Source organism: Mchenga conophoros, linkage group LG1, assembly GCF_057382185.1.
Source record: "Mchenga conophoros isolate Kocher_MC1m ecotype Shallow Benthic linkage group LG1, M_conophoros_male_GT1.1, whole genome shotgun sequence".
Classification (NCBI taxonomy): domain Eukaryota; kingdom Metazoa; phylum Chordata; class Actinopteri; order Cichliformes; family Cichlidae; genus Mchenga; species Mchenga conophoros.
This window is the reverse complement of record NC_140526.1, coordinates 41,812,618-41,836,485: the sequence shown is the minus strand read 5'-3', so window position 1 is coordinate 41,836,485 and position 23,868 is coordinate 41,812,618. Positions and strand designations below refer to the sequence as shown.

General features: G+C 40.9%; 1 protein-coding gene across 1 annotated transcript; it reads right to left on the bottom strand.

Annotated features, from left to right (window-relative positions):
- Positions 1-233: 233 nt before the first annotated feature.
- snrpa1 (small nuclear ribonucleoprotein polypeptide A') lies at positions 234-11,126 on the bottom strand. Its single transcript, XM_085278799.1, has 9 exons — positions 10,939-11,126; positions 8,995-9,142; positions 6,184-6,262; positions 5,810-5,856; positions 5,618-5,720; positions 2,428-2,507; positions 2,170-2,242; positions 931-1,024; positions 234-579 (listed from the first exon to the last, which is right to left on the bottom strand). The coding sequence occupies exons 1-9, from the start codon at positions 11,018-11,020 to the stop codon at positions 419-421; spliced, it is 867 nt and encodes a 288-aa protein (XP_085134925.1). The 5' UTR covers positions 11,021-11,126; the 3' UTR covers positions 234-418.
- Between the last annotated feature and the right edge of the window lie 12,742 nt (positions 11,127-23,868).

Sequence of the window (23,868 nt, the reverse complement as noted above, 5' to 3'; positions counted from 1 at the left end):
TACCTTTATTCTCTGCACTGTCACTTTGTGTGTAAAATTTTGAGATGAAAATTGAATAACCAATTTTGGAATAAGACTGTTACACAATGAAATGTGGAACAAGTGGAGTGCTGTGAATACTTTCCGGACGCACTGTATGAATCAACAGTGGTACTGAATCTTTGTCCCCTTTTGTGTGTGGTACAGTGTAAACATTGGTATTGGATATATACAACACATAAAAGACCTTAAAGGTCTGTAAACATGGGGATTTCTTTAATGATAAAACAGACAAACAAAAAATATTCCAATTCAAATCAGAAGAAATCACTTTAATGAAAGTCATTTTATACAATTTAAAAAAAACAAACAAACACACACAGCCATGGTAAACATATCCAACACAAGAACTCTAAGGAAAAAAATGTTTTCAGCAAACTCAGGATCCATTAACATGTGACCCTGTCTCCATATTTTTATCATCCTCTCCTTGATCCATGTTCATGATTTCCTCTTCAGAAGTGCCACCCATGTGCGCCTCCGTTTGTGCAGGGCCAACCTCTTCCTCTTCTTCCTCCTCCTCTTCTACCACAACTGAACCTAATTTTATACATGAATATATCCATTCATACATATAAATCACCAAATACCATGACGTTATACCAATCAAACTTCATGAATCTTTTGTTAATAGACATTTTAAACAACATTTGTCTTTAGTTTTTGTTTCTTTAAAACAAACTATTAAAAAGTGTGTTAACAAATCTATAAAACACAAAAGATGGCTATACTTTTTAGACATAATGCTACTTAGCAGAATTAATTTTGGGGTCTGGTGTTTTTCCATTATACAGCGCCTGTGTGAGTGGCTTCCAATACCACTGCCCCAGTGCACATTTCCCCACCATTTTCTCAAGAATTGAATTCTTATAAGTTTTAGTTCGTACTGACCTTGTTTGAGATCACGACCAGGAATCTGACCGGCCTGGAGCATCCCTTTTAATCTCTCTACCTCTGCCAATGATGAAGCATTAGCAATGGCATTCTGAAATACAAGCAAAGATGGAACACTTAGCTACTATACTCTGAACACATTCTGTTATCACTAGCCCTGAATGCTCTTCACCAAATTTATTTTAGTACATCATTTGTTTTGATTATTTTATAAACCCATAGTAGCGTCCCCAGCTACTATAGGACAAGAAGCAGCAGGTAAATGTGATTTCTTGCTGGTATACAGACACGGTCTTCTCCCTTTTTGCTGGAAGTGAGGAATAAACTTTCCAGCATGTCTCCTGTCTGCAGAGAAGCAGTTCTGCTCTTCTGTCTGAGCCACCAAACATTAAGCAGTAAGCATTATAGCAGGTAGAAAGCCCTCCACAAATCAAGTGCAACATACCCGGCAAAAATGCTGGTTAACACATGCAATTAACTCGAGTGATAGTGGCTCAGAGAAACATGAAGCTAGGCAGCTGAAAACGAAATCTCTATTATATAAATACACCCCCCCCTCCCAAAAAAAAAAAAAAAGAGTCATGCATGCCTGCATAACCTCTAAGATCTCATTGACATACTGTGTCCATCGCTCCATGCACATTTTAAGGTTCAGCTTAGAAACCTTAACAAAAACAAAACATTGCTATGTTTTCATTTCCCTTCTATTAGTGAATTGTTACAGTGCAAATAATGCAGCATTTACATTACTAGTCAGGCTGCAACAACAAATCGGTGACAAAAAGAGCCCAGCAGCGGCTTGACTTCCTGAGATGACTGATGAGGTGCGCCTCCCCCTTAACACCTACAGAGGCACCTGTAGCGTCCTAACCAGCTGCATCAGTCTGGTATGGAAACTGCCACACGTCTGAACACAGAGCAGAGGATTGTGCGGAGCGCTTGAGTGCTCCTCAACACCATGCTGCCCTCCTCCATACACGTCTTGGACTACATGACACTCTCCTCTAACTTCCAGTACTTCTGTATTGCACCATTCCACTCTGTATATGCACTATTGTATTATTATTCATTATTAATGAGAACAGGACAGCATCCTTTCTTCTCTGGCCCCATATGAGGAATTGATGATCACTACTTTAGGAGTAAAAGTGGACCCTTCTCTAAAGTTTGATTCTCATGTGAACACAGTGGTAAAATCCTGCTTCTTTACAATTGAGGCGACTGTAAAAACTGAACCTTGATGGCTTCCACATCAGCTTGAGAGGGCCCCATCCTCTTCTCCAGCTGTACTGCCACTCCAGGAGTAAATCTGAAAGGGACACACTACATTGAGACCTTTTCCACTTGTAGGGATGTTTCAATATAGAACAAAGATGTTCACTCTTTAACACACAGCAATAGTGTGCATTCCTTATTTCTATGCAGTACAAAATCTGTTTTTTCAGCTAGGATCCAGTGATGGTGAGGAAGTGCTGTCAAGATACTTCATCTTACGTTTTTGTTCGCCTGCCAATATCCTTTGCAAGTTGAGCACCCAGTTTGCCTTTGAACATTTTCTCCGCTTCCTGCCGTTCCTGCAGCAATATCAAACAATGAAAGTCAAAACCTTATTTACCCAACATATTTACAAACTATTACTACTTTAGTGAATAAGAAGGTTTTAAAATACCTCTAATAATTTACAAGTTAATTATGGTAGAAGATGAGCATTATGAAAAAGTTACATGATAAAGTGTGGACTTAGTTATTCTGAAATTTAAAAGGACAAAAAAAAAAAAAGCACTCAACGGGAGACTGAACCGTCACTGCCAGGTCATCCATCACAAATGTTCTGATTCGCCTAAAAATCTTATGCTCAAAAGTTTGGACACAGAATGATTGTTGTGAAATTTTAGCTTTATATATCAAATACTTTAAAGTATTAAAGTTGGTGATTTTTGTACATATTTAACAGAAAATTTATATTGTGCTTGGAAGAATATATAAACTAGTATGTAACTGAAGCTCACACAAACTGAACACTCTCAAACTTATAATGACTCTTAAAAATACACAGAGGCTGCTTTGTAATTATCTGGAGGTGCCACATTCCCTTACTATATTTGAATATAGAACGGTAACGTTATGCACCAAACTCGCTCAAGCATGTCTTTATATTGTACAGTAATATTAGAACAGGAAGATGCCATGTCCACACTGTTTCCACAAAGTTGGGAGCATCAAGTTGTCCAAAATGTCTTGGTATACTGAAGGGTTACGATTTCTTTTCCCTGGACTAATGGGCTGTGCCCACCTCAGGAAAAACAACCCCACACCATAATGTTCAAACTTTACGCAGTGCAGTAAGTTTGAACATTCTCGTTGCAACCGCCAAACCCAAACAGAGAAGCATGATTTGTCTAAGAACATGTCTTTACTGCTCTAGAGTCCAGTGGTGGCGTGGTGAAGAGACACTTTGGTAAAGTAAGGCTTGGATGCAGCTGCTTAGCCATGCAAACCCATTCTGTGAAGCCCTCGACTGCACTGTTGTTGAGATACATAAAATTTGTAGCCACTGACTTTACAGAGAGTTGCCTACCTCCGTGCCCGATTTGTCTTTTGGATTGTTTTTATTTGTGGCCGAGTTGCTGTTCTTCCCAATCACTTCCACGTTATTATACCACTAACAGCTGACTCTGAAACATTTAGTATGGAGGAAATTTCACAATCAAACTTTTTGCACAGGAGCCATCCTATCATCAGTCTACACTCTGGAATTCACCAAGCTCCTGAGAACGACCAATTCGTCATGTCATCCTTGTTGTGAAAATCAGCTACAAGAAGCCCTCCCTCCTAAGCCTCCTTTCCACCAGTACCAACTCGGCTCATCTTGCCCCAACTCGAGTCAGTTTTGGCCATTTTCAATTACAACTTAGTAACACTTCATGTGGGTGGGGTCATTTTAGCAAAGCATTGTGTTGTGATTTTTGTGAAGGAATCACTTTCATGACTCATGGAGAGATGCCATTGACTGGACAATCGGTAGCATGCAATCTGTTCAAATGTAGTGATGAGAATAACGGTGTTACAAGTAACGGCGTTACTTTTTTCAGTAACGAGTAAACTAATTACTATTTCTATCGTTACAACGCCGTTACCGTTAACAAGAAAATGCGGTGCGGTTGTGTTACTATTCTTCAACAAACAGACGGTTGAAGCCCTCTTCAGCTTACAGCATCTTATATCAGTTACACGGAAGTAGCTGTAAGTAATCTGGGCGCTACAGCTTTAAGCAGCTGCACGCTCCCGCGGACGACAATCACTTTCTGCCCGACGATCACTTTTTGGCAAAACACCTGGAGCTCAGGGGGCAAAACAATCGCATGAGTGCTGCTGTTTGGCTGAGGAAGAATAAAGTAGTCGTGGTAAGCCTATCACATGACCACTTCAAGATGACAAAGCAACAAGGTGATATATACCCGTCTTTGTGTTGATAGGCCACGCAAAACTAGAGTCATGATAAACAATACATGTTTTTTTTCCTGAATACTTTCGTCCCTTTTACTGTCTAAGGACAGCGCAGCGAGCACTCTCTGCTTATGAACAAAAAATAAATAAATAAATAAAATCCAAACGAACAAACAAAAAACAGCCCTTTCATGTTGGTGGGGAAATGCACCACGTCTACCAATTAAAAATGATCTGGCAACATGACATCTGGTTGTTTAGGAAGAGGGGGACGTTTCAGGAGTGATGGCGAGAGAAGGCGAGAGCGTGCACGCGTTTGGAGTGTGTAGTTAGTGTGTAGAGTTGTGGATAGTTTTGTGTCAGAACAATGAGGTGACTGCTGTCTGCAGGTATCAGGCTGTGATCTTCTCCTTTATAGTGGACAGAAATTTTTTGAGTGGCACAAATAATTTGTGTGGCATCTTACTGAATGCAGAGCAGCTGATTGTTACGTAAATAGTTTGAAATGGTTATTTTAAAAAAAAAAAAAAAAAAAAAGGTAAATGGCTGCAAATAACTTTGTTGTTTGCAAAACTTCTGCGTATGATCTTAAAATTGACAATTTATATTTGCATTTAAAGTTATGAAATATGATTCATTAAACATGTTTGTGGTTGTTACAGTAAAACATAACTTTCTACTCTGATTTTATGTTTTCTGTCTGATTTTAGATCAATTGTGTTAATACAGTACATCAAAATGAAAACATAACTGTAAATTCAGACACGTGAGGTTGTGCTGAAAAGAATGAGACCAAACAAGGCAAAGGAAACAGTTTTTAAAGGTGAAATGTGGAGGAAACATCAGAAGTATTGAAAAATGGTCAATTATACCCTGGACCCCAGACCGTTAAACTTTTTTTTTTTTCTTTTAAACTAACGCAATAGTTACTTTTCAAGTAATTAATTACTTTTAGAATCTTGTAACTCAGTTACTTTTTTGAAGAAGTAACAAAGTAACTTGCCCAACACTGTTCATATCACATTTTCGCATCAGCTCAGGTCAGAACCCCAGAGCAGGGAGTAAAGGAGGTACCTGCAGAAACCCATTGTAAAGTCCATAACGTTATTCTAATTTCTTTCTTATATAAACTGCAGGCATGGTGTTAGTCGTGGCTGCAAACACTGTACAGTTCCATTGAGGACACTATTGCACAATAATTATGTTTAAATGAGATTTTTAACTTGTCATGACTTACCTTGAGCTTTACCTTCTGAAAGTCTAGTACTCTGATCTGTGGGATTTTGTTGATGACATAGAGCCTGTAATGCTTCTTGTTTGTCACTGGATTTCTCAACAAGCTGGAATGTCAGGAATTGTTGAAACACATATGAAAGACTTGTGGTGAAGAACACCGTTCAACAATCAGAATGTGTTTGTTTATTCAGACCTGAGAAGGGTCAATGTCTTCACTGAGGCCAGTGGGTCCAGATCACCCTGCAGGAGAAGAACAATGTTAAAATGAGAGGCTAAGCTTCCAAAGAGATTAACGGGACATTTCCATCTGTAAAGTTAATTTGTGCAGCTAAATATACTAAAATAATACATTAAAATAAAAATGCAATTCAAATAAACATTCAATTATTTAGCTCATCTTACTCAGTTTTTTTTTTGATGACGATGGCAGAAATGTATATAGTTAAATCCGTTTATTTGTGTGCAATTCATCTAAATGATTCTCTTATTAGTCAAAGACAGGAATTCTGAGAGGGCAGTAAAGAAAGCAAAGAACCCCCGGTCCCATTGTTCCTGAGATGCACTCACCAGCTCCTGAATGTTGTTGCTTGTGAGGATCAGCTCTGTGAGACTGGGCAGAGATTGCTCCAAGTTCTCACCTATCCGACTGCAAGGAACATGTCATAAGGTTACCAGCACACCAATGTTAGCAAAGGCAGCTTTTGTGTATGAAAGTTAAATACCAAAGACTTTCCACACTTCTTACAGCTTCAGCAGATAGAACAGAGTTGAGAGAATGGCACACTGCATTTATACACCATTTTTAAACTTTGGATTTGGTATATTCACACAGGCACATATAGTCACATGTCTGTATACATCTTCAGCCCTTGGTACTTCTCGATCATCTTGTGTTCCTTCTTCCTGATGTTGCCAGGCAACCAAACACCTTTGGTTGAGTTTCCCTGGAGACTCAGATGTTCCAGTATACCATCCCAGCCACTTGCTTGTGCCTGTCAGTATATACTGCCCCAGCTTGCATTTTGCATCCGGCTACTGTCTGCTGGACAGCCTCTGGGGCACCTTTGCCTACTCTACAACTTGGATCCTATCTCTGCTGTGGTCCTCTCCTGCCTCTGTGGATCTGGTGCTTTGGGACTGTTCATGTGCTATGATGATCAGAGCCTCTGTGCTGTCCTTCAAGCCAGCCTTTTTTGTGGCCACTGGTAGCCACTTCCTCTGTCAGTGGTACATCCTATGCAGGGGCCAGGTTGTTCATGACGTTTCCTCCTTGTGTTCCTCATCTGTCTTCAGCTTAGGGCTGGGCGATATTGCCTAAAATCCATATCACGGTATAATTTAAAGCATGTGCGGTAACGATATATTCTTTTCTTCTGTATAACGTATTTTACACACTATAAGGCTCACTTAGAATCCTTTAATTTTCTCAAAAATCGACACTGTGCCTTATGTATGAATTCCGGTTGTGCTTACTGACCTCGAACCAATTTTATGTGGTACACCGCGCTAAAAAAAAAAAAAAAAAAACTCTGTCAAAAATGTTTTAATATGACTTTGCTGAGCTACGAAGCCGCACCGCTTGATGGATTGTTGGAGCATTACGGCTACCGAGGAGCCTCGGAGTGATACGTACTGTGCTTCAACGTAATATTACCGTACTGTGTGTGTATAAGGACCACAAATGGCACCTGTTCAGAGACACGGTTACAAAGAGGATTTCAAACTCAAGGCTGTCAGTCACGCAGTAGAACTTGGGAACAGAGGAGCTGCGAAATCTGTCTTTGTTATTGTGCTCAGCGTCTGTTAGTTTACATTTTGACTGCACAATTGTGAGCTTTTTGTTATGCACAAAAAGAACATTTTATTTATAGAGCATTATTATAAAAAATGCTGATAATTTATAATAATAAGAATATCGAGATATGAATTTTGGGTCATATCGCCCAGTCCTAGTTAGGAACAAATGCAGTCGCATGGCAGGATGCTGTAAACGGACCAAACTTCAGTCAGGAGAACAACTGAGATAATCATTAATATACTGGAACAACATGGGAACAGAGCAGCTGCCAGAGAATTCGGCATTAATGAGTCAAGTGGAGGAAGCGCAGTTTTCACCTTTACCCATACTCAAAAAGTGCTTCGTCTCTTTGCTATGACTGTCGCCCGGCATAATTTGCAGCTGATTGTTTGGCTGACTGTTTGCAGCCGCTGCAATACTTTTGACTACTTTTTTCTATCCACAAAGATTCACACTCCAATAGGTTAGTCGCCATGGCCGAGTGCTATCCCAGGTATAAATAAAAATAAATAAATACATTTATTTATATAGCACCTTTCAAGACGGAATCACAAAGTGCTGCACATAAGATTACAAGTCATAAAAAGATTTAAAAAGAGAAAATAAAACAGGCAAAAAATTAACCAAAAGCAGTTTTAAAAAGGTGAGTTTTGAGTTGTTTTTTTAAAAACAGCGACTGAGTCCACAGTTCTTAATGTTTGGTGGGGAGAGTCCACAGTCTCGGGGCCACAGTGGCAAAAGCTCTACCACCCTTAGTCCTCCTCTTAGTATTTTTAAAGCAAGTAAGCCCTGATCAGACGACTTCAAAGACCTGCTGGGGACATCAGGCTGTAGCAGATCAGAGATGTAGGCTGGTGCCAGTCCGTGCACAGCTCTGTAGGTCAAGACCAGGATCTTAAAATTGACCCTAAATTTAACAGGAAGCCAGTGTAACTGAGATAACAACGGTGTCACATGTGAGTACTTGCAGGATTTTGTCAAAAGCCTCGCTGCAGCGTTTTTGCGTATTTGGTTATGGTGTTCCACTTATGCCCTTGGATTACGTCAGGGGAATCTCTACACAGCCTGCACCCGAGGTCTTTCCTGACGTGGTGAATGCCTCAGTCAGTCTTATGCTTAGAGCATGTTCCTGTACTCCCATGATTAGTGCCTTCATACTGTGTTTCACCCCACCTTTGTCTAGCCACTAGTAGGATTTCCCAGTAGCAATGGTACATGGCATGCAGGAGCCTGTCCTTCCTCGGGTTACACAAGGAGCTTTGTTGATTCGCCCTGGATAGTGGTTCTGACACTCAGGCTTCAGCCATCTTTCGGCTAGCATATTTTTGCAGAGTGCTGGATTTGAGATGGTAAGGAGTTTTCTTGTCTTTATGTCAATATCTCCTCCTTTGAGCACCTTATAATCCAACCAGGGTATCATCTACGTGTTTCACAGCCGACTCCTCAGAGTGTAATCACATCAACATCAATAAGAAGGAACACAAGAAGCTTGAGAAAAGAGGGTGAAGACAACAGTGGTCGCAAAACAATCACACACACACACACACACACACACACACACACACACACCTCTAACTTACCAAATCCTGTTGTTGTTCATTAGCAAGGTTTTCAGTCTTTTGAGCAAAGGGAAGCCGTCCAGTTTTCTGACTTCATTATCAGAGAAATCTATAGTGTCAAACTGATCCAGAGTAGCTCCAAGATTTTCAAGCACTGGGATTTTATAACCTGGGCGAAAACAAAAAAAGAAAATAATTAAAATACAGATAGCATCTTCCCTCTCTTTGGTACCATCTGACTACACATCTCTGTTCAAATTGACATTCTGAGTGACCTGATGTCACTCTCACTCCTGGCATAAGGCTCGATGCTCTACCAGTAGCCGATCTTTTTCCCCTGTGGTGTTTCTGTCAGTTCCCTTCAGGACCTTACTCATGTTTTGAGCCTGCTCATCTTGCCTGCTATGATGCATGACAGGAGTTTCCATGCTAAAGGCACATTATTGGCCTGTAATTAGCCAATAACCTTCTCCAAAGGGTGCATCAGCTCTCTCTCAGCATAGTATGAGGAGTTCGGTCATTTGGGAGGGGCTTAAAGTAGAGCTGCTACATCAAAAGGAGCCATTGAGCCTGTTGCCTCCTGGGTAAGGTGTTCTGGCTGGGCATGTCCTACTGGGAGGAGGCCCCAGGGTAGATCCAGGACATGGTGGCTTTCTTGGCTGGCCTGGAAACGCCTCAGTGTTTTCCCTGGATAAGCTAGAGAGAGCGATTTGCAACAGAGAGGTCTGGGCTTCACTGCTTAGGCCCCGCGACCTGATTTCAGATAAGCAGATGGATGAATTATTTTATTTTAGATTTTAACTTTTATTAAAATGGTTGCCATGAATTGTAGAATAATGTGCATTACTCACAATGCACAAGACAAGGCACCACACCTTTCAGTCGCAATTTATTCGTTTTTTGGATGTTAATTTGTCGTATTTTAATAATACAGGAACATCTCTTGAACTAACATGTTTTGTTTGTAATGTTATAATCGTTTCATTGAACTGAGGGTAACTTGTGTTTCTAAAACAAACTAGACAAAACATCAATGCCCTGTACTTTTCAAATAACTATTTGATTTTAATAGATCAGATTCATGGTTAAGTTGAAATTAAAGTACTTCAACTGCTGTTAAAAAGCATATGTAAAAAATAAATAAATAAAACAAGAAAACCTTGTGTGTAAACAAAACATCCTGATACTACTAAAATACAATACACAACTTTTTAACTCATTGTGAGATTATGCATATAATGCGATTAATAGCAGGAAGTCATCACGTCTCCTCACTAACACACACATAATGTGTGCAGATAACTATGTCAGCTCTGACAACAATCATTTTGCATATCCAGTTATTTTACTGTGGGTTTTCTCTTTCTATGAATGCAAACATTGGCTTGCTATCAGAATGCAGCTTGGTAATGATGTAACCTGAATTAACAGATATTATTCAAATATAATCAGGAATGTTTTTAATAATTAATGTTTTTTGTCTGTTATGATGGGATTTGTAGTCCATACTAGCCTTTTTGGTGAGAAAACACAAAAAGTTTATCTTCAGAGATATTTATGTTCAAACATATTCTCAGATTTCAATTCACCTAAAATGAAACAAAACTTACAGAAAGTCTTCATATATGGAAACAAAATGTAATCGCAATTATTACAAACGTTTTAAAACATACAATTTTCAGGTAAATCCGAGTTGGCTGAGCAGAAGATGTTAAGGGTTTTTATTTGCTCTAAGATTTCAGATGGAATGACTCAACGTACCTTTTAATATGCAGCATATTATGGTGAAATCAGCCTTGCTGTGTCTAGACATACGCCAGCATTATCTTTGCAGCAGTTCGCATGAAACTGAACACTACCCGGTTACGTTTTTGAATCAGGCTCACGTTAAGGCCCGCGTAAAATGTGCGTAAGCTAATGAGCACAGGCCTTTCTGTGAATGCTGTAATAAGGACAGTTTCTCACCTCGTAAGTCCAACTCTCTGTCTCTCACGGGATTTGTATATTGAGCAGCCTGCTCAATAAGTTCCGCGGACAACTTCACCATCTCAGCGAACAAAAAGGAACCTTATCACGTCTCGAAACTCACAGCAAAACGTCCCAGAGCGTACACCGCTACACCAAGCAGCCCGGAACAAAAGCTTTAGGTCTTTCCTATCACGTGGCGACAACGTTTGCTTTGTTTTTTATAGCGCCTCCCGCGGAGGGAGGCTGGTGTTGCATGCACATTTCGGTTTTTGATCCTTCCACTTTGCTTAGGAGTGGTCCTAACTGAGGGCGTGACCCGGTAGATTATAATAAGAGCTGTTTGTTCGTTTGTTTTTAAGCGCTTTACTAACAGTGATGGATAGATGACGCCTGGTGGAGTGTGTGGCACAAGTGTGTCGACAATAGTTGATTACGCAAGTCCGTACTTGCCTTTTGTGTTCAGTGTTTTTACTGCCCCTCGTAATTTTACTGTGCATTTTTTTCAATTAACATTTGTATTTTTCAGCACAAATGACTGGCTAGAAAAAGATCATCAACGTGAAACAGTTGCAAAAGGTTGCAGAGAAGACTGCCTGCCTTTAGTATTCATGGCCATTGTAAACATCCAGAGATTTATATGATCTGTCTAATTAGCTAAATACAGTTAAACACTCATAGTTAGCCTACTACATGACTAAAACACTAAACGATAATAAATACATTACACATGTGTACACAACTCATGCTACCTATTGAATTTAAAAAAAACGGATCTGATGTTAGGATTCTTTTATTTTTATTTTAGTAGATGCCCAAAATGTACAGCTGGTATTTGCAAGAGAAAACACGTCATTTGGTCATTTCTGGAGCAGTGACATAACGTTTCTACAACATTTCTGTCAGCTCAAAAAACATCAACAAACACACAAACTGTTCCTGTTAGTGCTGTGTGATACTACAAATTTTGGTATCAGTCCGGTACAAAGTAAATTAAGGAAAGTATTGCCAATACCAATACTTTCCTTAATTTAGTGATACCGATTGTTTTAACCTATAAAGGGAGCTTGTGTAGGTCAGTGAAGAGAAAATCTCCGTCCCGGTTTCCCTCCAAGGCGTGAGCACCGATAAGCAGAGTTTTGTCCTTTCCTTATAAGATTCCTAATTATTCAAAGTAACGCTCAAGTATGCCGTTCAGCTGGGTTAGTTACAGCGCCGGGAGTAGCTTGGGAGAACAAGGAAACACAGACTGCTTCAGGTTGCCTTCCCAAACCAACTCAAAGGTTTATTCAGTACAAAACAGCTTATATAGAGGAAAAAAAGGTTCGTGTGTCAGCAGGTTCTCAGTTCAAACCGGTACAGACCAAATAAGGAAACGTCTTCCTGCCTTGTGAGCAAAGAAGTATCCTTTGTGTAGTTTATCTCTTCAGTTACAATTTATGATCATCCCAGCAAAATACACTCCTAGACATAGAATACAGAGTTCTTTCATTAGTGAATTCTGAAACAAACCACCTGGCTTTTTAACAAGCTCTTTTCTAAAAGATAAGGAAGGGAGGATGGGAATAAGGAAGTGGTCTCGTCTCTGTGGTATTTTCGACCTTGGGGTATCAGCCTGTGAGTCTTACACATCAATTCTTGGGTCAGAGAGAAAGAGAAAAACAACTAGTAAATGGGCCTTATTGAGTAACTCTTTTCTGTATAATATCACTACAAAACAATATCCTGTAAATGCTACCATGGTATCAAAATATCACAACAGTCAGAGCAGTGTGTCATGATTGATGAGCTAAATCAGCTTACATTTGCCAATTCTGAAGATATTTTAAAGAACACCAAACGGCAGTGTTGTGATTTTTACTATTCACAATAATTCGCTAACACAGTAAAATAATACCTTTCAGCTTTTCTTATAAATTGATACTGTGTTTTTTAGACACCTTTAATGTAAATTTGCATGTCTTTAAAAGACTTTGGGTCAGCTTCGGTTGTTTAAATGTGCTATAGAGTAGTTTGTGCTACATTTGTGCTAATTTGAGCTATATTTTTTCATTAAAAAATATTTTTAAAAATATACTAAAAATGTATTTAACACAGTTCAGTGGGATTCATACTGAAAACAGAGGATAGAAAAAAAGTATCAATCCAATTGCATTAGCATCAGTCTGATACTGATACCAGTGTTGGTATCGATACTGTCTATATGTGGATCAATCTGCCCACCTCTAGTTCCTGTGTAATTTGTTGCACAGTGTGTTGCTAGATAAAGGTCCAGCTGCTGTATTTCCAGGGAGAGGAAAGAATGAGAGCTAACTTCTGTCAGAGATGGAGAACGATTACGTACTTTGAGTAGTTACACTTCAAGGACTATACTATTTCACTTTTGAGTAAAGATACTAAATCAGTACCTTTACTGGAGTATGTTTTTAACAAAAATATCTCTTCTTCCGCTTAAGTGGAGAATGTCTGTACTTTTACTACCTCTGACGGAGTCAGGTGTTCTTCTCGGTTCTGGTGAGCTTTGTGCTCTCAGTCAAATTGGTGACCCTGTGGTAGACTTGCTTTTCAGGAGCCACTACGGACTAACCAGGAAATAAACACTGTAGATTTCAACATTGACATTTTGTGACATAATCTAAACACAGTTCGCCATTCTTATTACTCTTGACCAATAAAATATTTAAAACTTTCTCAAGTTTGCCTGGTAATATTCCCATCTATGAGGTAACTGCAGAAACAGCAATTAAATACAGGTCACTACATCGATGCTCACAAGACCGCAAGAATTAACTATCTGGAAAACCTTTTCCTCATTGTTATTCTAGAGATCTCCACTCCTATTGTTCATGATGATTTTAGAATTTATTTTATTCCATAACAAAGAAATATGCCTTAAACAAATATAACACAGTAATATTTGACTAGTGCTGTAGCATCAAATGTTTTAGCATAGTCTGTCTTTGTCTTTTCTTGTTTTTGTTTTTTTCTTGGTTCTGTCTTTGTTAATTTAATATGTTTTTTGACTTAGCAGGAGGAGGAAGCATCTGCGACAACACTGCACACTCATTGTAACCGTGGAAAGTTTAAATTACAGTTTCCTTTTGCAGAAGGTGCATAACTATCTCTGAACTGAGAACGTTCACAGATAGTTTGTGTTGATGTTTTATTTTTCTCAATATTCGGCACAAAAAAAGCAAATGTACCTCGTTTCCTCAGCACAAAGCTGCTGGAGTTTGTTTGTTGTCTGATCTGGGTTAAAGATGCCAAACAGGATTTAAAAGGAGCAGTGGCCATATTTACCCATAACATTTCCCATAACACCTGGGATTGATTATTTAAAGATGATTTGCTTTTCACAATAACCATCAACTGTCTGTGACTATCACTAGTTAACCTAGGCGAGTTTCCTGAATATATTCTTATTTTGAGAGGTTGATATTTAGTCATCTGAGGAGATTGGTACACGGGTACCAATCCAATTAATGTGCATCATTATATCTATTTATTTGAACTGCAAATTGCCCAAAGTCTCATTAAAGCAACAGGTTCATTTATAAAGTGCACTGTAGTTTTCCCAGTGTCCAGTCACCACTGCTCCTCTTAAATCCTGTTTGAGTTATTTAAAAATTAAAATAATGTCACTGTTGTCTGACGATGATATTGATATGTGTATGCATTTGCAGAGACATATCAGATAAGATAAGACACTTTTGTGAAAATGACGAATCTGGATTCAACATCTGGAAAATAAAAACCAAATAGAATAACCTTATGTCTTATGTTTTATTTTACCCCAAGTCAAAAACATACATAAGAAACAGACTATACATATAAGCTATAATATATTCTATATAAATGTACCTGTCCACTGATCAATTACATAGCAATTACACAGCACATGCATACAACCTATCAGAAGAGTCTGTTGTTATGTGTTTTTATCTTATTTATCTTTATTTTTAGAAGTTTCAAACAATCACAAGCAAAGGGAGAACACACCATGACACATGTTTAAACAAGGAAGGTTTATTTATCAAAATTAATCATAAATTTATTTATGATAATTTTTTCATCCCCCAAAAACACATGTGGGTGGGACTCATTCTGAGTCCCCACCTCTGGCTTGACATTAATGAAGACTCCAAGAGGCTCGACATTAATCTTTTAATCACCCACCTGTCTCCATTGTGTTCATCAGGCCACACTAAAGGTAGTGGCCAGCATGCATTCTTTGGATCATGTGTAATAATCCATCATTACGTTACATAGTTTCCTTCCCCAATTTCTGGTGATTCTTAATTGAGTCAAGAGTTGAGCTAGCTTTCTGCACAACCATGATACCAATCTTGCATTCCACTACATCCCAAAAGTGGTCAGACCTGGTGGCTATGGAGACCATTTCAATACAAGACCTCATTGTTATGTTTAACAAACTATTCAGAGATGATTTGCTCTTGCATTTGTGTGTGCCATTGTTAATGTCTAAGAACCCGATAGCTCAAATTTTTTTAAATGTCTGTCTGAACACCAACAAAGACACCCAACGGATTTACTTTACCAAACGAATCGTCACGGTCCATTTGATCGACCTGTTGTTGTTATTTTATTTTATTTTCAGTTGTTACAGACGTGACAGACATGGCTGTGGGATAGGACAGAGAGAAAGAAAGAGAGGAAGGAAAAGAAAAACAGAGGGGAGAGGGGACAGTGAGAAAGGGCACTTAAAAAGAAAAATCTCCTGGATTTTTCCAGAGGAAAAAGAAAAAAGAGAAAACAAGCAAGAAAAGAGAGCAACATAATAAACACAGCATCGTCACATTAATCTTGCTAACAGTAAATAACAGTAGAACATGTAACGATCTGCCAGAGGGTGTGGGGAGCCATAGCCCCGTCCCCCAGGGCATGAAGCAGGCATGGAGGAGATCCAGGCCCCAGACATCCAGAGGCCCCAGAGTGCGAGAGCCCAAGGAGGACCACCGGAGGGGCATCTGTGCCACCCTCCTGGGAAGAGCTGAGGAGAGCCCCAGAGTATAGTAGACATTCAAAACAAGGTATAAAAGAACAGATGACCAGGAACACTGAATAAAGACATATTCTTTTAACTTGATTCAATGATAAAATTCTATAAACTGCTATTTTCGTTTATTTACTTTAAAAATAGCTTATATATAATACTTTACGTGTCATTTGTAATTCTGTATCCTCATTTAAATATGTACACTTCAACCATCAAAACAGGTATTATTAACTGCTGAACCAACTATCAGTTACAGCCAGACAAAAGCAAGTAAAGTATAACCAGGCACTTGGAAAAGCTCGATAAATAAAGTTAGTAGTATGATCCCAAGCAAAACATGACTTAGTATTTGCACACATCTCAGGATGGATTTTGGTACAGTCCTCTTTACAGAAACTGGACGCAGCTCAGTATCATTTTCAGGGCTAACAAGGTCGAAGTGTTCTTTCTGTAGTTGGCCTCAGCCTGAGTCACTAAGGAAGGCGGGTCCACTGAGCTATGTAGAATGACACAGGTGTTAAGAGGGCAACGCTCGTGTGACATGGACAGCTGGGTTTAGCTGTGTGGGCACATAATGCCATTGCTGGGTCTATGGTTATGCACATACACATAAAAGTCTCTTTTCATCAAAAATGTATCCAAGGACTACCTTAGAGTTTGTGTAGAAGTTCACTTCATCTATTGCAGAGTCAAGCTCCTGCTGGACCATTTCGGCCACTACTGTGGCATGGTAAGTGGTATGTCATCCAGATATGGGCCAGGCCTGGCGTAGATGGCACTGTTTATAGATGGCTCAGTTGTGGTTTGGTTTGTGTGGCCCAGGTTCATGGAAAACAGGTCTGGTCCAGATCCGGCATCAAGCTGGCACTTTTGACTGACTGGTGTCATGGCAGGGTGTATGTCAACCAGATGTGTACCAGGTCTGGCAATGATGGCCCTGTTTATATTCCTATTTTCCTATTTTAGTTAGAAGACCTAAATGCCATGTTGCTATACTGTATTGCTATGGTAGCCAACCTTTCAAATGCAGGTTTGACAGGTTTGTGAGTGTACACTTTATCCAAAACCCAGTGAGGGTTTACTCATGCTTCCTACAGGGTGGCTGTAGCTCAGGAGACAGAGCAGGTTCCCTACTGATCGGAAGGTTACTGTTTTGATCCTTCAGTTCCTTCAGTCTGCATGTCAAGAGTGTGAATGTATATGAATGGGTGAATGTGGCATGTTGTATAGAGCACTTTGAGTAATCCGGGAGAATAGAAAAGCACGAAGTCCATCTTTCTTTTGCCCTATTATGTTCTGGCACATGTTGTTATTGCATGGCTTGATTAAGGTACACATTAGGCTGACATCTGGGGCTGGAGCTGAATCTGTTCTGGGCCAGCACAGGACCACCAGTGTGTCTGCAACTGGCCCATGGCTGCACACAACTTACACATGGCCCGTGGCACCAAAGGGCTGTCATTCTTTTACGGTATGTGGGCCATGTGTAAGCACATTGTGTGGACCAGATCCAGGCCATACCAATATTGCTATGTGGGAATCTGGGAATGGTGATGTCTGGTTTTGGAGCCAGGCTGACTTTCCCAAAGAGAAAACCAACATCACTGAGACCATTAGCGGCTGTGAGTTTTGTAATAATGTGAATTATTGTAAACAGGCTGAGTTGTGTTCCACAGTAGGCTGTGTTGCTACACGGACGTTTTAGAGTGTGACACAAGGAAATGAGTGTGTGGGCCAGAACGTTGTGCTGTATGTTGTTGTGTATCGCAGCAGAGTCAATTGGAGTCACGTGACTTGTTAATAAATCTTACTACCCCATTGGGTAGGAAACAGATATTCTGGAGTCTGTCATAAATGAGACCAGAATATAACATGGTGGCAGCAGTGTAGCGGAGCAAGCTGAGCGGGGAGAGTGAACCTCTCGGAGAAGACTGTCGGTACAGTGAGCAACTAGTGGCTAATCGAGTTAGCACTGCTGCAAAGAATGGAGGGCCTTAAAGCACTGCCGATGCTGGTATTGGACTCCAGTAACCTGTCGAGGACATGGAAGACCTTGAGGGAAGAGTTTATGTTCTATGTGGAGCTGACCGGGGACCCAGATGGCGAACAGAAAAAAGTAAGCCTGTTCAGTTACCTCGTCGGTAGGAGTGGCAGGGAGCTGCTAGACACGCTAATGATCGACATGGCAAGAGATCAGTGGACAGTTAAGGACATTATTAAGGAGTTTGATGATCACTGCAATCCCACAGTTAATGAAACTGGGGAGCGTTATCGGTTCTTCATGAGAAACCAAGGCGGCAGTGAGACAATCGACAGTTATGTGACGGAGTTGAAGCTGCTGACCAAAAACTTGCGATTCTGGAGTATCAAGGGACTCACTGAATTGTGACAGGATTTTATGTGGATTTAACAACCCGAGCTTGAGGGAGAGGATGCTACGTGAGAAAAACACGATGCTGGATGCGTGCATACAGCACCGGAGAGCTGCAGAGCTTTTGCGGGAGCACAGCAAAGTCATTTCAGGAGCTGCAGTGGAAGACATACATGCAGGGTGGGGAGCTGTGTGCCAGAAACAGATCGGCGACACAGTGGACTGAAAGTTTTGGGGCAGAACACATGAAAAGAAGAAAGAAAAATTTCTGGCATACAGACAAAAAATTCAAAAAGTGTGGCAGAGAAACCCACTTTGCAGTTAAATGCAAGGCCCATTCAGAGCAGAAGAGAAGAACAGCGTGACAGTATGTGAGAGTGATGAGTACGAGGACCTCCTCTGTGTTACAGAGGCAGACACACAGAATACAATAAACACAGAGAAAGTGAGAGCCACTAAACTCTTTGCAGGCATGCTGATTGGCAAAGAGATTGTAAATTTTTAGATGGACTGTAATGTAATGGCAATTCACATGCTAAGCCTGCACACACAGTTAAAGGACACACAGACAGTGTTGAGGATGTCCAACAAAAGTAAGATAAAGCTGTTGGAAAAGTGCAAAGTTAAGATACACAACCCGAGAAATCAGAAACTATTGGTTGGAGTTTCAAGTGGTTGACAAAGAGTGTGAAGTACCACTGCTGGGCAAGATCCAAAACCCTCAAATAAAGCTCTACAATGGAGCCATTTTCCATTGCCTACCATTGAGGACATTTTGCCTGATCTGTCGAAGACTAAAGTGTTCACTGTCTGCAACGTGAAGAGTGGATTCTGGCATGTCAAATTGGAGGAGGAGTCAAGCTCCTTGACGACAATTCAATTCAATTCAATTTTATTTATAGAGCACCAAATCACAACAACAGTCACCTCGAGGTGCTTTATATTATAAGGTAGACCCTACAATAAGAAATACAGAGAAAAACCCAACAATGTCCCCCTGTGAGCAAGCACTTTGGCGAGAGTGGGAAGAAAAAACTCCTTTTAACAGGAAGGAACCTCCAGCAGAACCAGGCTGATAGTGTCCTCTGTGTTCTTTCTTATACTTGAGCCCTTGTTTAATCCATGACTACTGCAAAGCATGAGGAAACTTTTCCACATTTGGGTTTATTCCTCTTGGACTGTCGAAAAGTCTGAGGCTGGCAGATATCCATCGATTTTTTATTGCTCCCGAGTTCTAAAAGGAGATCTGCAAGCTCCTGAAAGAGCTGTCTCTCGGAGCAACTCTGGGAAAGCTCTGTAGGCATTTGAACATAGAAGCTTTAATTACTTTAGATGAGCCATAATACCTGTGTAGCCTTTGCCATAAACGCTGAAGACCCGCTTCTAGATTATTATGAACAGCCCTAATTCTCAGAGAAGGCTGGAGAGACTCACCGCCAAGCCACTTTGTGAGTAAATCAAGCTCTTCACTGCATTTTAGATATAAAAATCTTCAGTGGCACTGTGGAACATAGATCTCCATGATATATGAGTCTCAGGCTAATTATCAAACACTGTCAGTCCTGGTATCAGTAGGCCATGACGTGAGAGGAGGGCAGAGAGGTCTGATACCTCCCCTTGTCGCTGTAGTGTGGCCGCTTCAACGTGGTTGGGCCAATGGGGAGCTGGAAATTTGGGCTGCCACACAAGCGGAGAGCTAGCGGGGTACTCATGTGAATATGCAGCCGCTGTTGATATGTCTGGCCTTGCGTTGTCCGTCTTCCGTATTAGTGTCGTTGTAGAAGTGGGTATCTACATACGCGTGCGACCGATGCCCATGGCTATAATGGCAGGAAAGTCTGGCGGGCTTCACAGACTCCACTTAGTCCTGAACCGCATCCTCTAGCACCCTTCCTGCTGAGAGCGCTGCTTTGCTGCCTCCATTCGGGCCTTTTCGGCCTCCTTGTCTATTTGGTTTTTAGCGCATTCTCCTCTGGCTCAAGCAGCTTCACCATTGGCTCGTGCTTGTGCTCCACTTAGGCTCGCTGCTGAGCCACCTGACCGGCATGATCTGCACTCTGCCCTAACTTCCAGTTGGGAAAACCACAAGGTGTCTCCTTGGTTGGACATGTCTGCTGTTGCTGGAGGGGAGTGTCTATGGATCTTGGCAATCTGCTTGATGTGAGGACAATCTTTTTACTCTTCTTCCCTCAGCTGAATGCTTCTATTCGGCTTGTGCACCAAGCTAAACATAACTGGCTTCAGTGACCACTCAGGAGACCAAGAGTAAGGTCCATTTAGTGTACATAAAAAATACATAAATGCTACATTCAATACTGCTACCATATGTAAAAAAAACAAACAATACGAGGTCACAACATAAGAATAAAAAAGCATGGCAAGTAGTGTAGCAAATCCCATATGCCGTATGGCGTGTTTTTTCCATGCTAACAGGCAAAACAAAGCATGAACAGCTAACTTACACCAGTAAATGTAACAAACTCCATAAACACAAAAGAAGGTCATCACTTCACTGGACAAGGTACTAATAAGCTGTACAATAAATCATTCCGCCAGATTATGCCATCTCAAGTGAAACAGAAGCAGGAACCATCAGAAGCACGAAACACCGGACCTCCCTGCTGAGTGCTAGGAGCAAAAACTGCCTTAATATGAACTTCTGGGATCTTCTGCTGTTGACCCACTAGATGGCAAGCTTTTGCCAGGAGCATCCCAGGAATAAACACGTTCGTTGACAGATCTATTCAATTACTTACAGCACAAATGACTATGACCCGTCCTATAACTAACTCATAACATATCTCAGAAATCATCCGAGGGACAGAATACATTACAATAACAGTTTTATTTTTGTCAAAAATAGCCAAGGTCCCCAAACTTTAAAATGAAAAACCAAAGGGTTTTTTGTTTGTTTTAAATATTAACAAAAAAGCAAGACAGGACTGTCGAAAGATCTAAGGATGTACAACTACGAACTATTAACTCATAAGGCAAGCCTAATAAAGGTTCTGAGAATTCTGAAAACATTTTTATGAAGACCAACACAACAGTATTGTGATTTTAAATACCTACAGGGTAGTCCAGGGTGTAACCCACTTAAACCCAAGACAGCTGGGATAGGCTCCAGCTCCTTCCCCTACATACTAGACTTAGAGGGAGGGCTCTAGACTAACTATTTGCCACGGTTGCACTGGTGCGCCTAACGTTGTTTTCTTAGGTGCACCAGCGCAAAAGTTTAACATCGTTTAACACCGCAGTTTTACATGTGCACTTTTTGGGAGTGGGGGGAATTGCTGTCCATACAGACAGTATTGATTTGGAGCACCATTCTACAAGAAAAGTTACTGAAAAGTGCTTGTGCTTAAAGTGCTTTGGCACTCTTTGGCAATATTGTAGGCAATGTTAAACCTAATCATCATCTCGGCCTCCTCTGACAGCCTGTTTACTGCTGCCTACCACTGAACAGCAGTGGGGAGAGGGGACACTTGGGCAATGCATTTATCACAGCATAATGTGTTTTCTGGTTACACTGTACTTTTTCAGTGTTTCACTTCGAAAAGTATTAGCACCAGTCACAAATGCAGTATTGCCGGCCAGGGTCTTTCCACATCATGACAGTAAATACAGTGCATCATGTTGTCAGCTTTACTGTATCTTAGCCAGTGAAACTGGTCAAGCCACTCTCTTCCAAATGTATAACCTTTCGACCTTTTGCTTTCAGTGGGCTCTGGCTCGGAGTCAATCATACAGTGGGGCAAAAAAGTATTTAGTCAGCCACCGATTGTGCAAGTTCCCCCACTTAAAATGATGACAGAGGTCAGTAATTTGCACCAGAGGTACACTTCAACTGTGAGAGACAGAATGTGAAAAAACAATCCATGAATCCACATGGTAGGATTTGTAAAGAATTTATTCGTAAATCAGGGTGGAAAATAAGTATTTGGTCACCTCAAACATGGAAAATCTCTGGCTCTCACAGACCTGTAACGTCTCTGTAAGAAGCTTTTCTGTCCTCCACTCATTACCTGTATGAATGGCACCTGTTTGAACTCATCATCTGTATAAAAGACACCTGTCCACAGCCTCAAACAGTCAGACTCCAAACTCCACCATGGCCAAGACCAAAGAGCTTTCGAAGGACACCAGGAAAAGTATTGTAGACCTGCACCAGACTGGGAAGAGTGAATCTACAATAGGCAAGCAGCTTGGTGTGAAAAAATCAACTGTGGGAGCAATCATCAGAAAATGGAAGACATACAAGACCACTGATAATCTCCCTCGATCTGGGGCTCCACGCAAGATCTCATCCCGTGGGGTCAAAATGATCATGAGAACGGTGAGCAAAGATCCCAGAACCACACGGGGGGACCTGGTGAATGACCTGCAGAGAGCTGGGACCAAAGTAACAAAGGTCACCATCAGTAACACACTACAACGGCAGGGAATCAAATCCCGCAGTGCCAGACGTGTTCCGCTGCTGAAGCCAGTGCATGTCCAGGCCCGTCTGAAGTTTGCCAGAGAGCACATGGATGATACAGCAGAGGATTGGGAGAATGTCATGTGGTCAGATGAAACCAAAGTAGAACTTTTTGGTATAAACTCAACTCGTCGTGTTTGGAGGAAGAAGAATACTGAGTTGCATCCCAAGAACACCATACCTACTGTGAAGCATGGGGGTGGAAACATCATGCTATGGGGCTGTTTTTCTGCCAAGGGGACAGGACGACTGATCCGTGTTAAGGACAGAATGAATGGGGCCATGTATCGTGAGATTTTGAGCCAAAACCTCCTTCCATCAGTGAGAACTTTGAAGATGAAACGAGGCTGGGTCTTCCAACATGACAATGATCCAAAACACACCGCCCGGGCAACAAAGGAGTGGCTCCGTAAGAAGCATTTGAAAGTCCTGGAGTGGCCTAGCCAGTCTCCAGACCTCAACCCCATAGAAAATCTGTGGCGGGAGTTGAAAGTCCGTGTTGCTCGGCGACAGCCCCAAAACATCACTGCTCTCGAGAAGATCTGCATGGAGGAATGGGCCAAAATACCAGCTACTGTGTGTGCAAACCTGGTAAAGACCTATAGTAAACGTTTGACCTCTGTTATTGCCAACAAAGGTTATGTTACAAAGTATTGAGTTGTATTTTTGTTATTGACCAAATACTTATTTTCCACCCTGATTTACCAATAAATTCTTTACAAATCCTACCATGTGGATTCATGGATTTTTTTTTCACATTCTGTCTCTCACAGTTGAAGTGTACCTCTGGTGCAAATTACTGACCTCTGTCATCATTTTAGGTGGGGGAACTTGCACAATCGGTGGCTGACTAAATACTTTTTTGCCCCACTGTATGTGGCTCATTATGTGATGTGGTCTCCGAACCAGTGGTAGACATAACCTGAGAGGTCAATGGCTCAGTGTCAGTGCACTGGCTACGAATTTGCAGATGGAAAATGTCACAGAGGAGCTGACAGCTTATCACTGCATAATACACCAGGAGTCGTTATGTGACATGTAATGACCATCATAACGCGCGCAGTT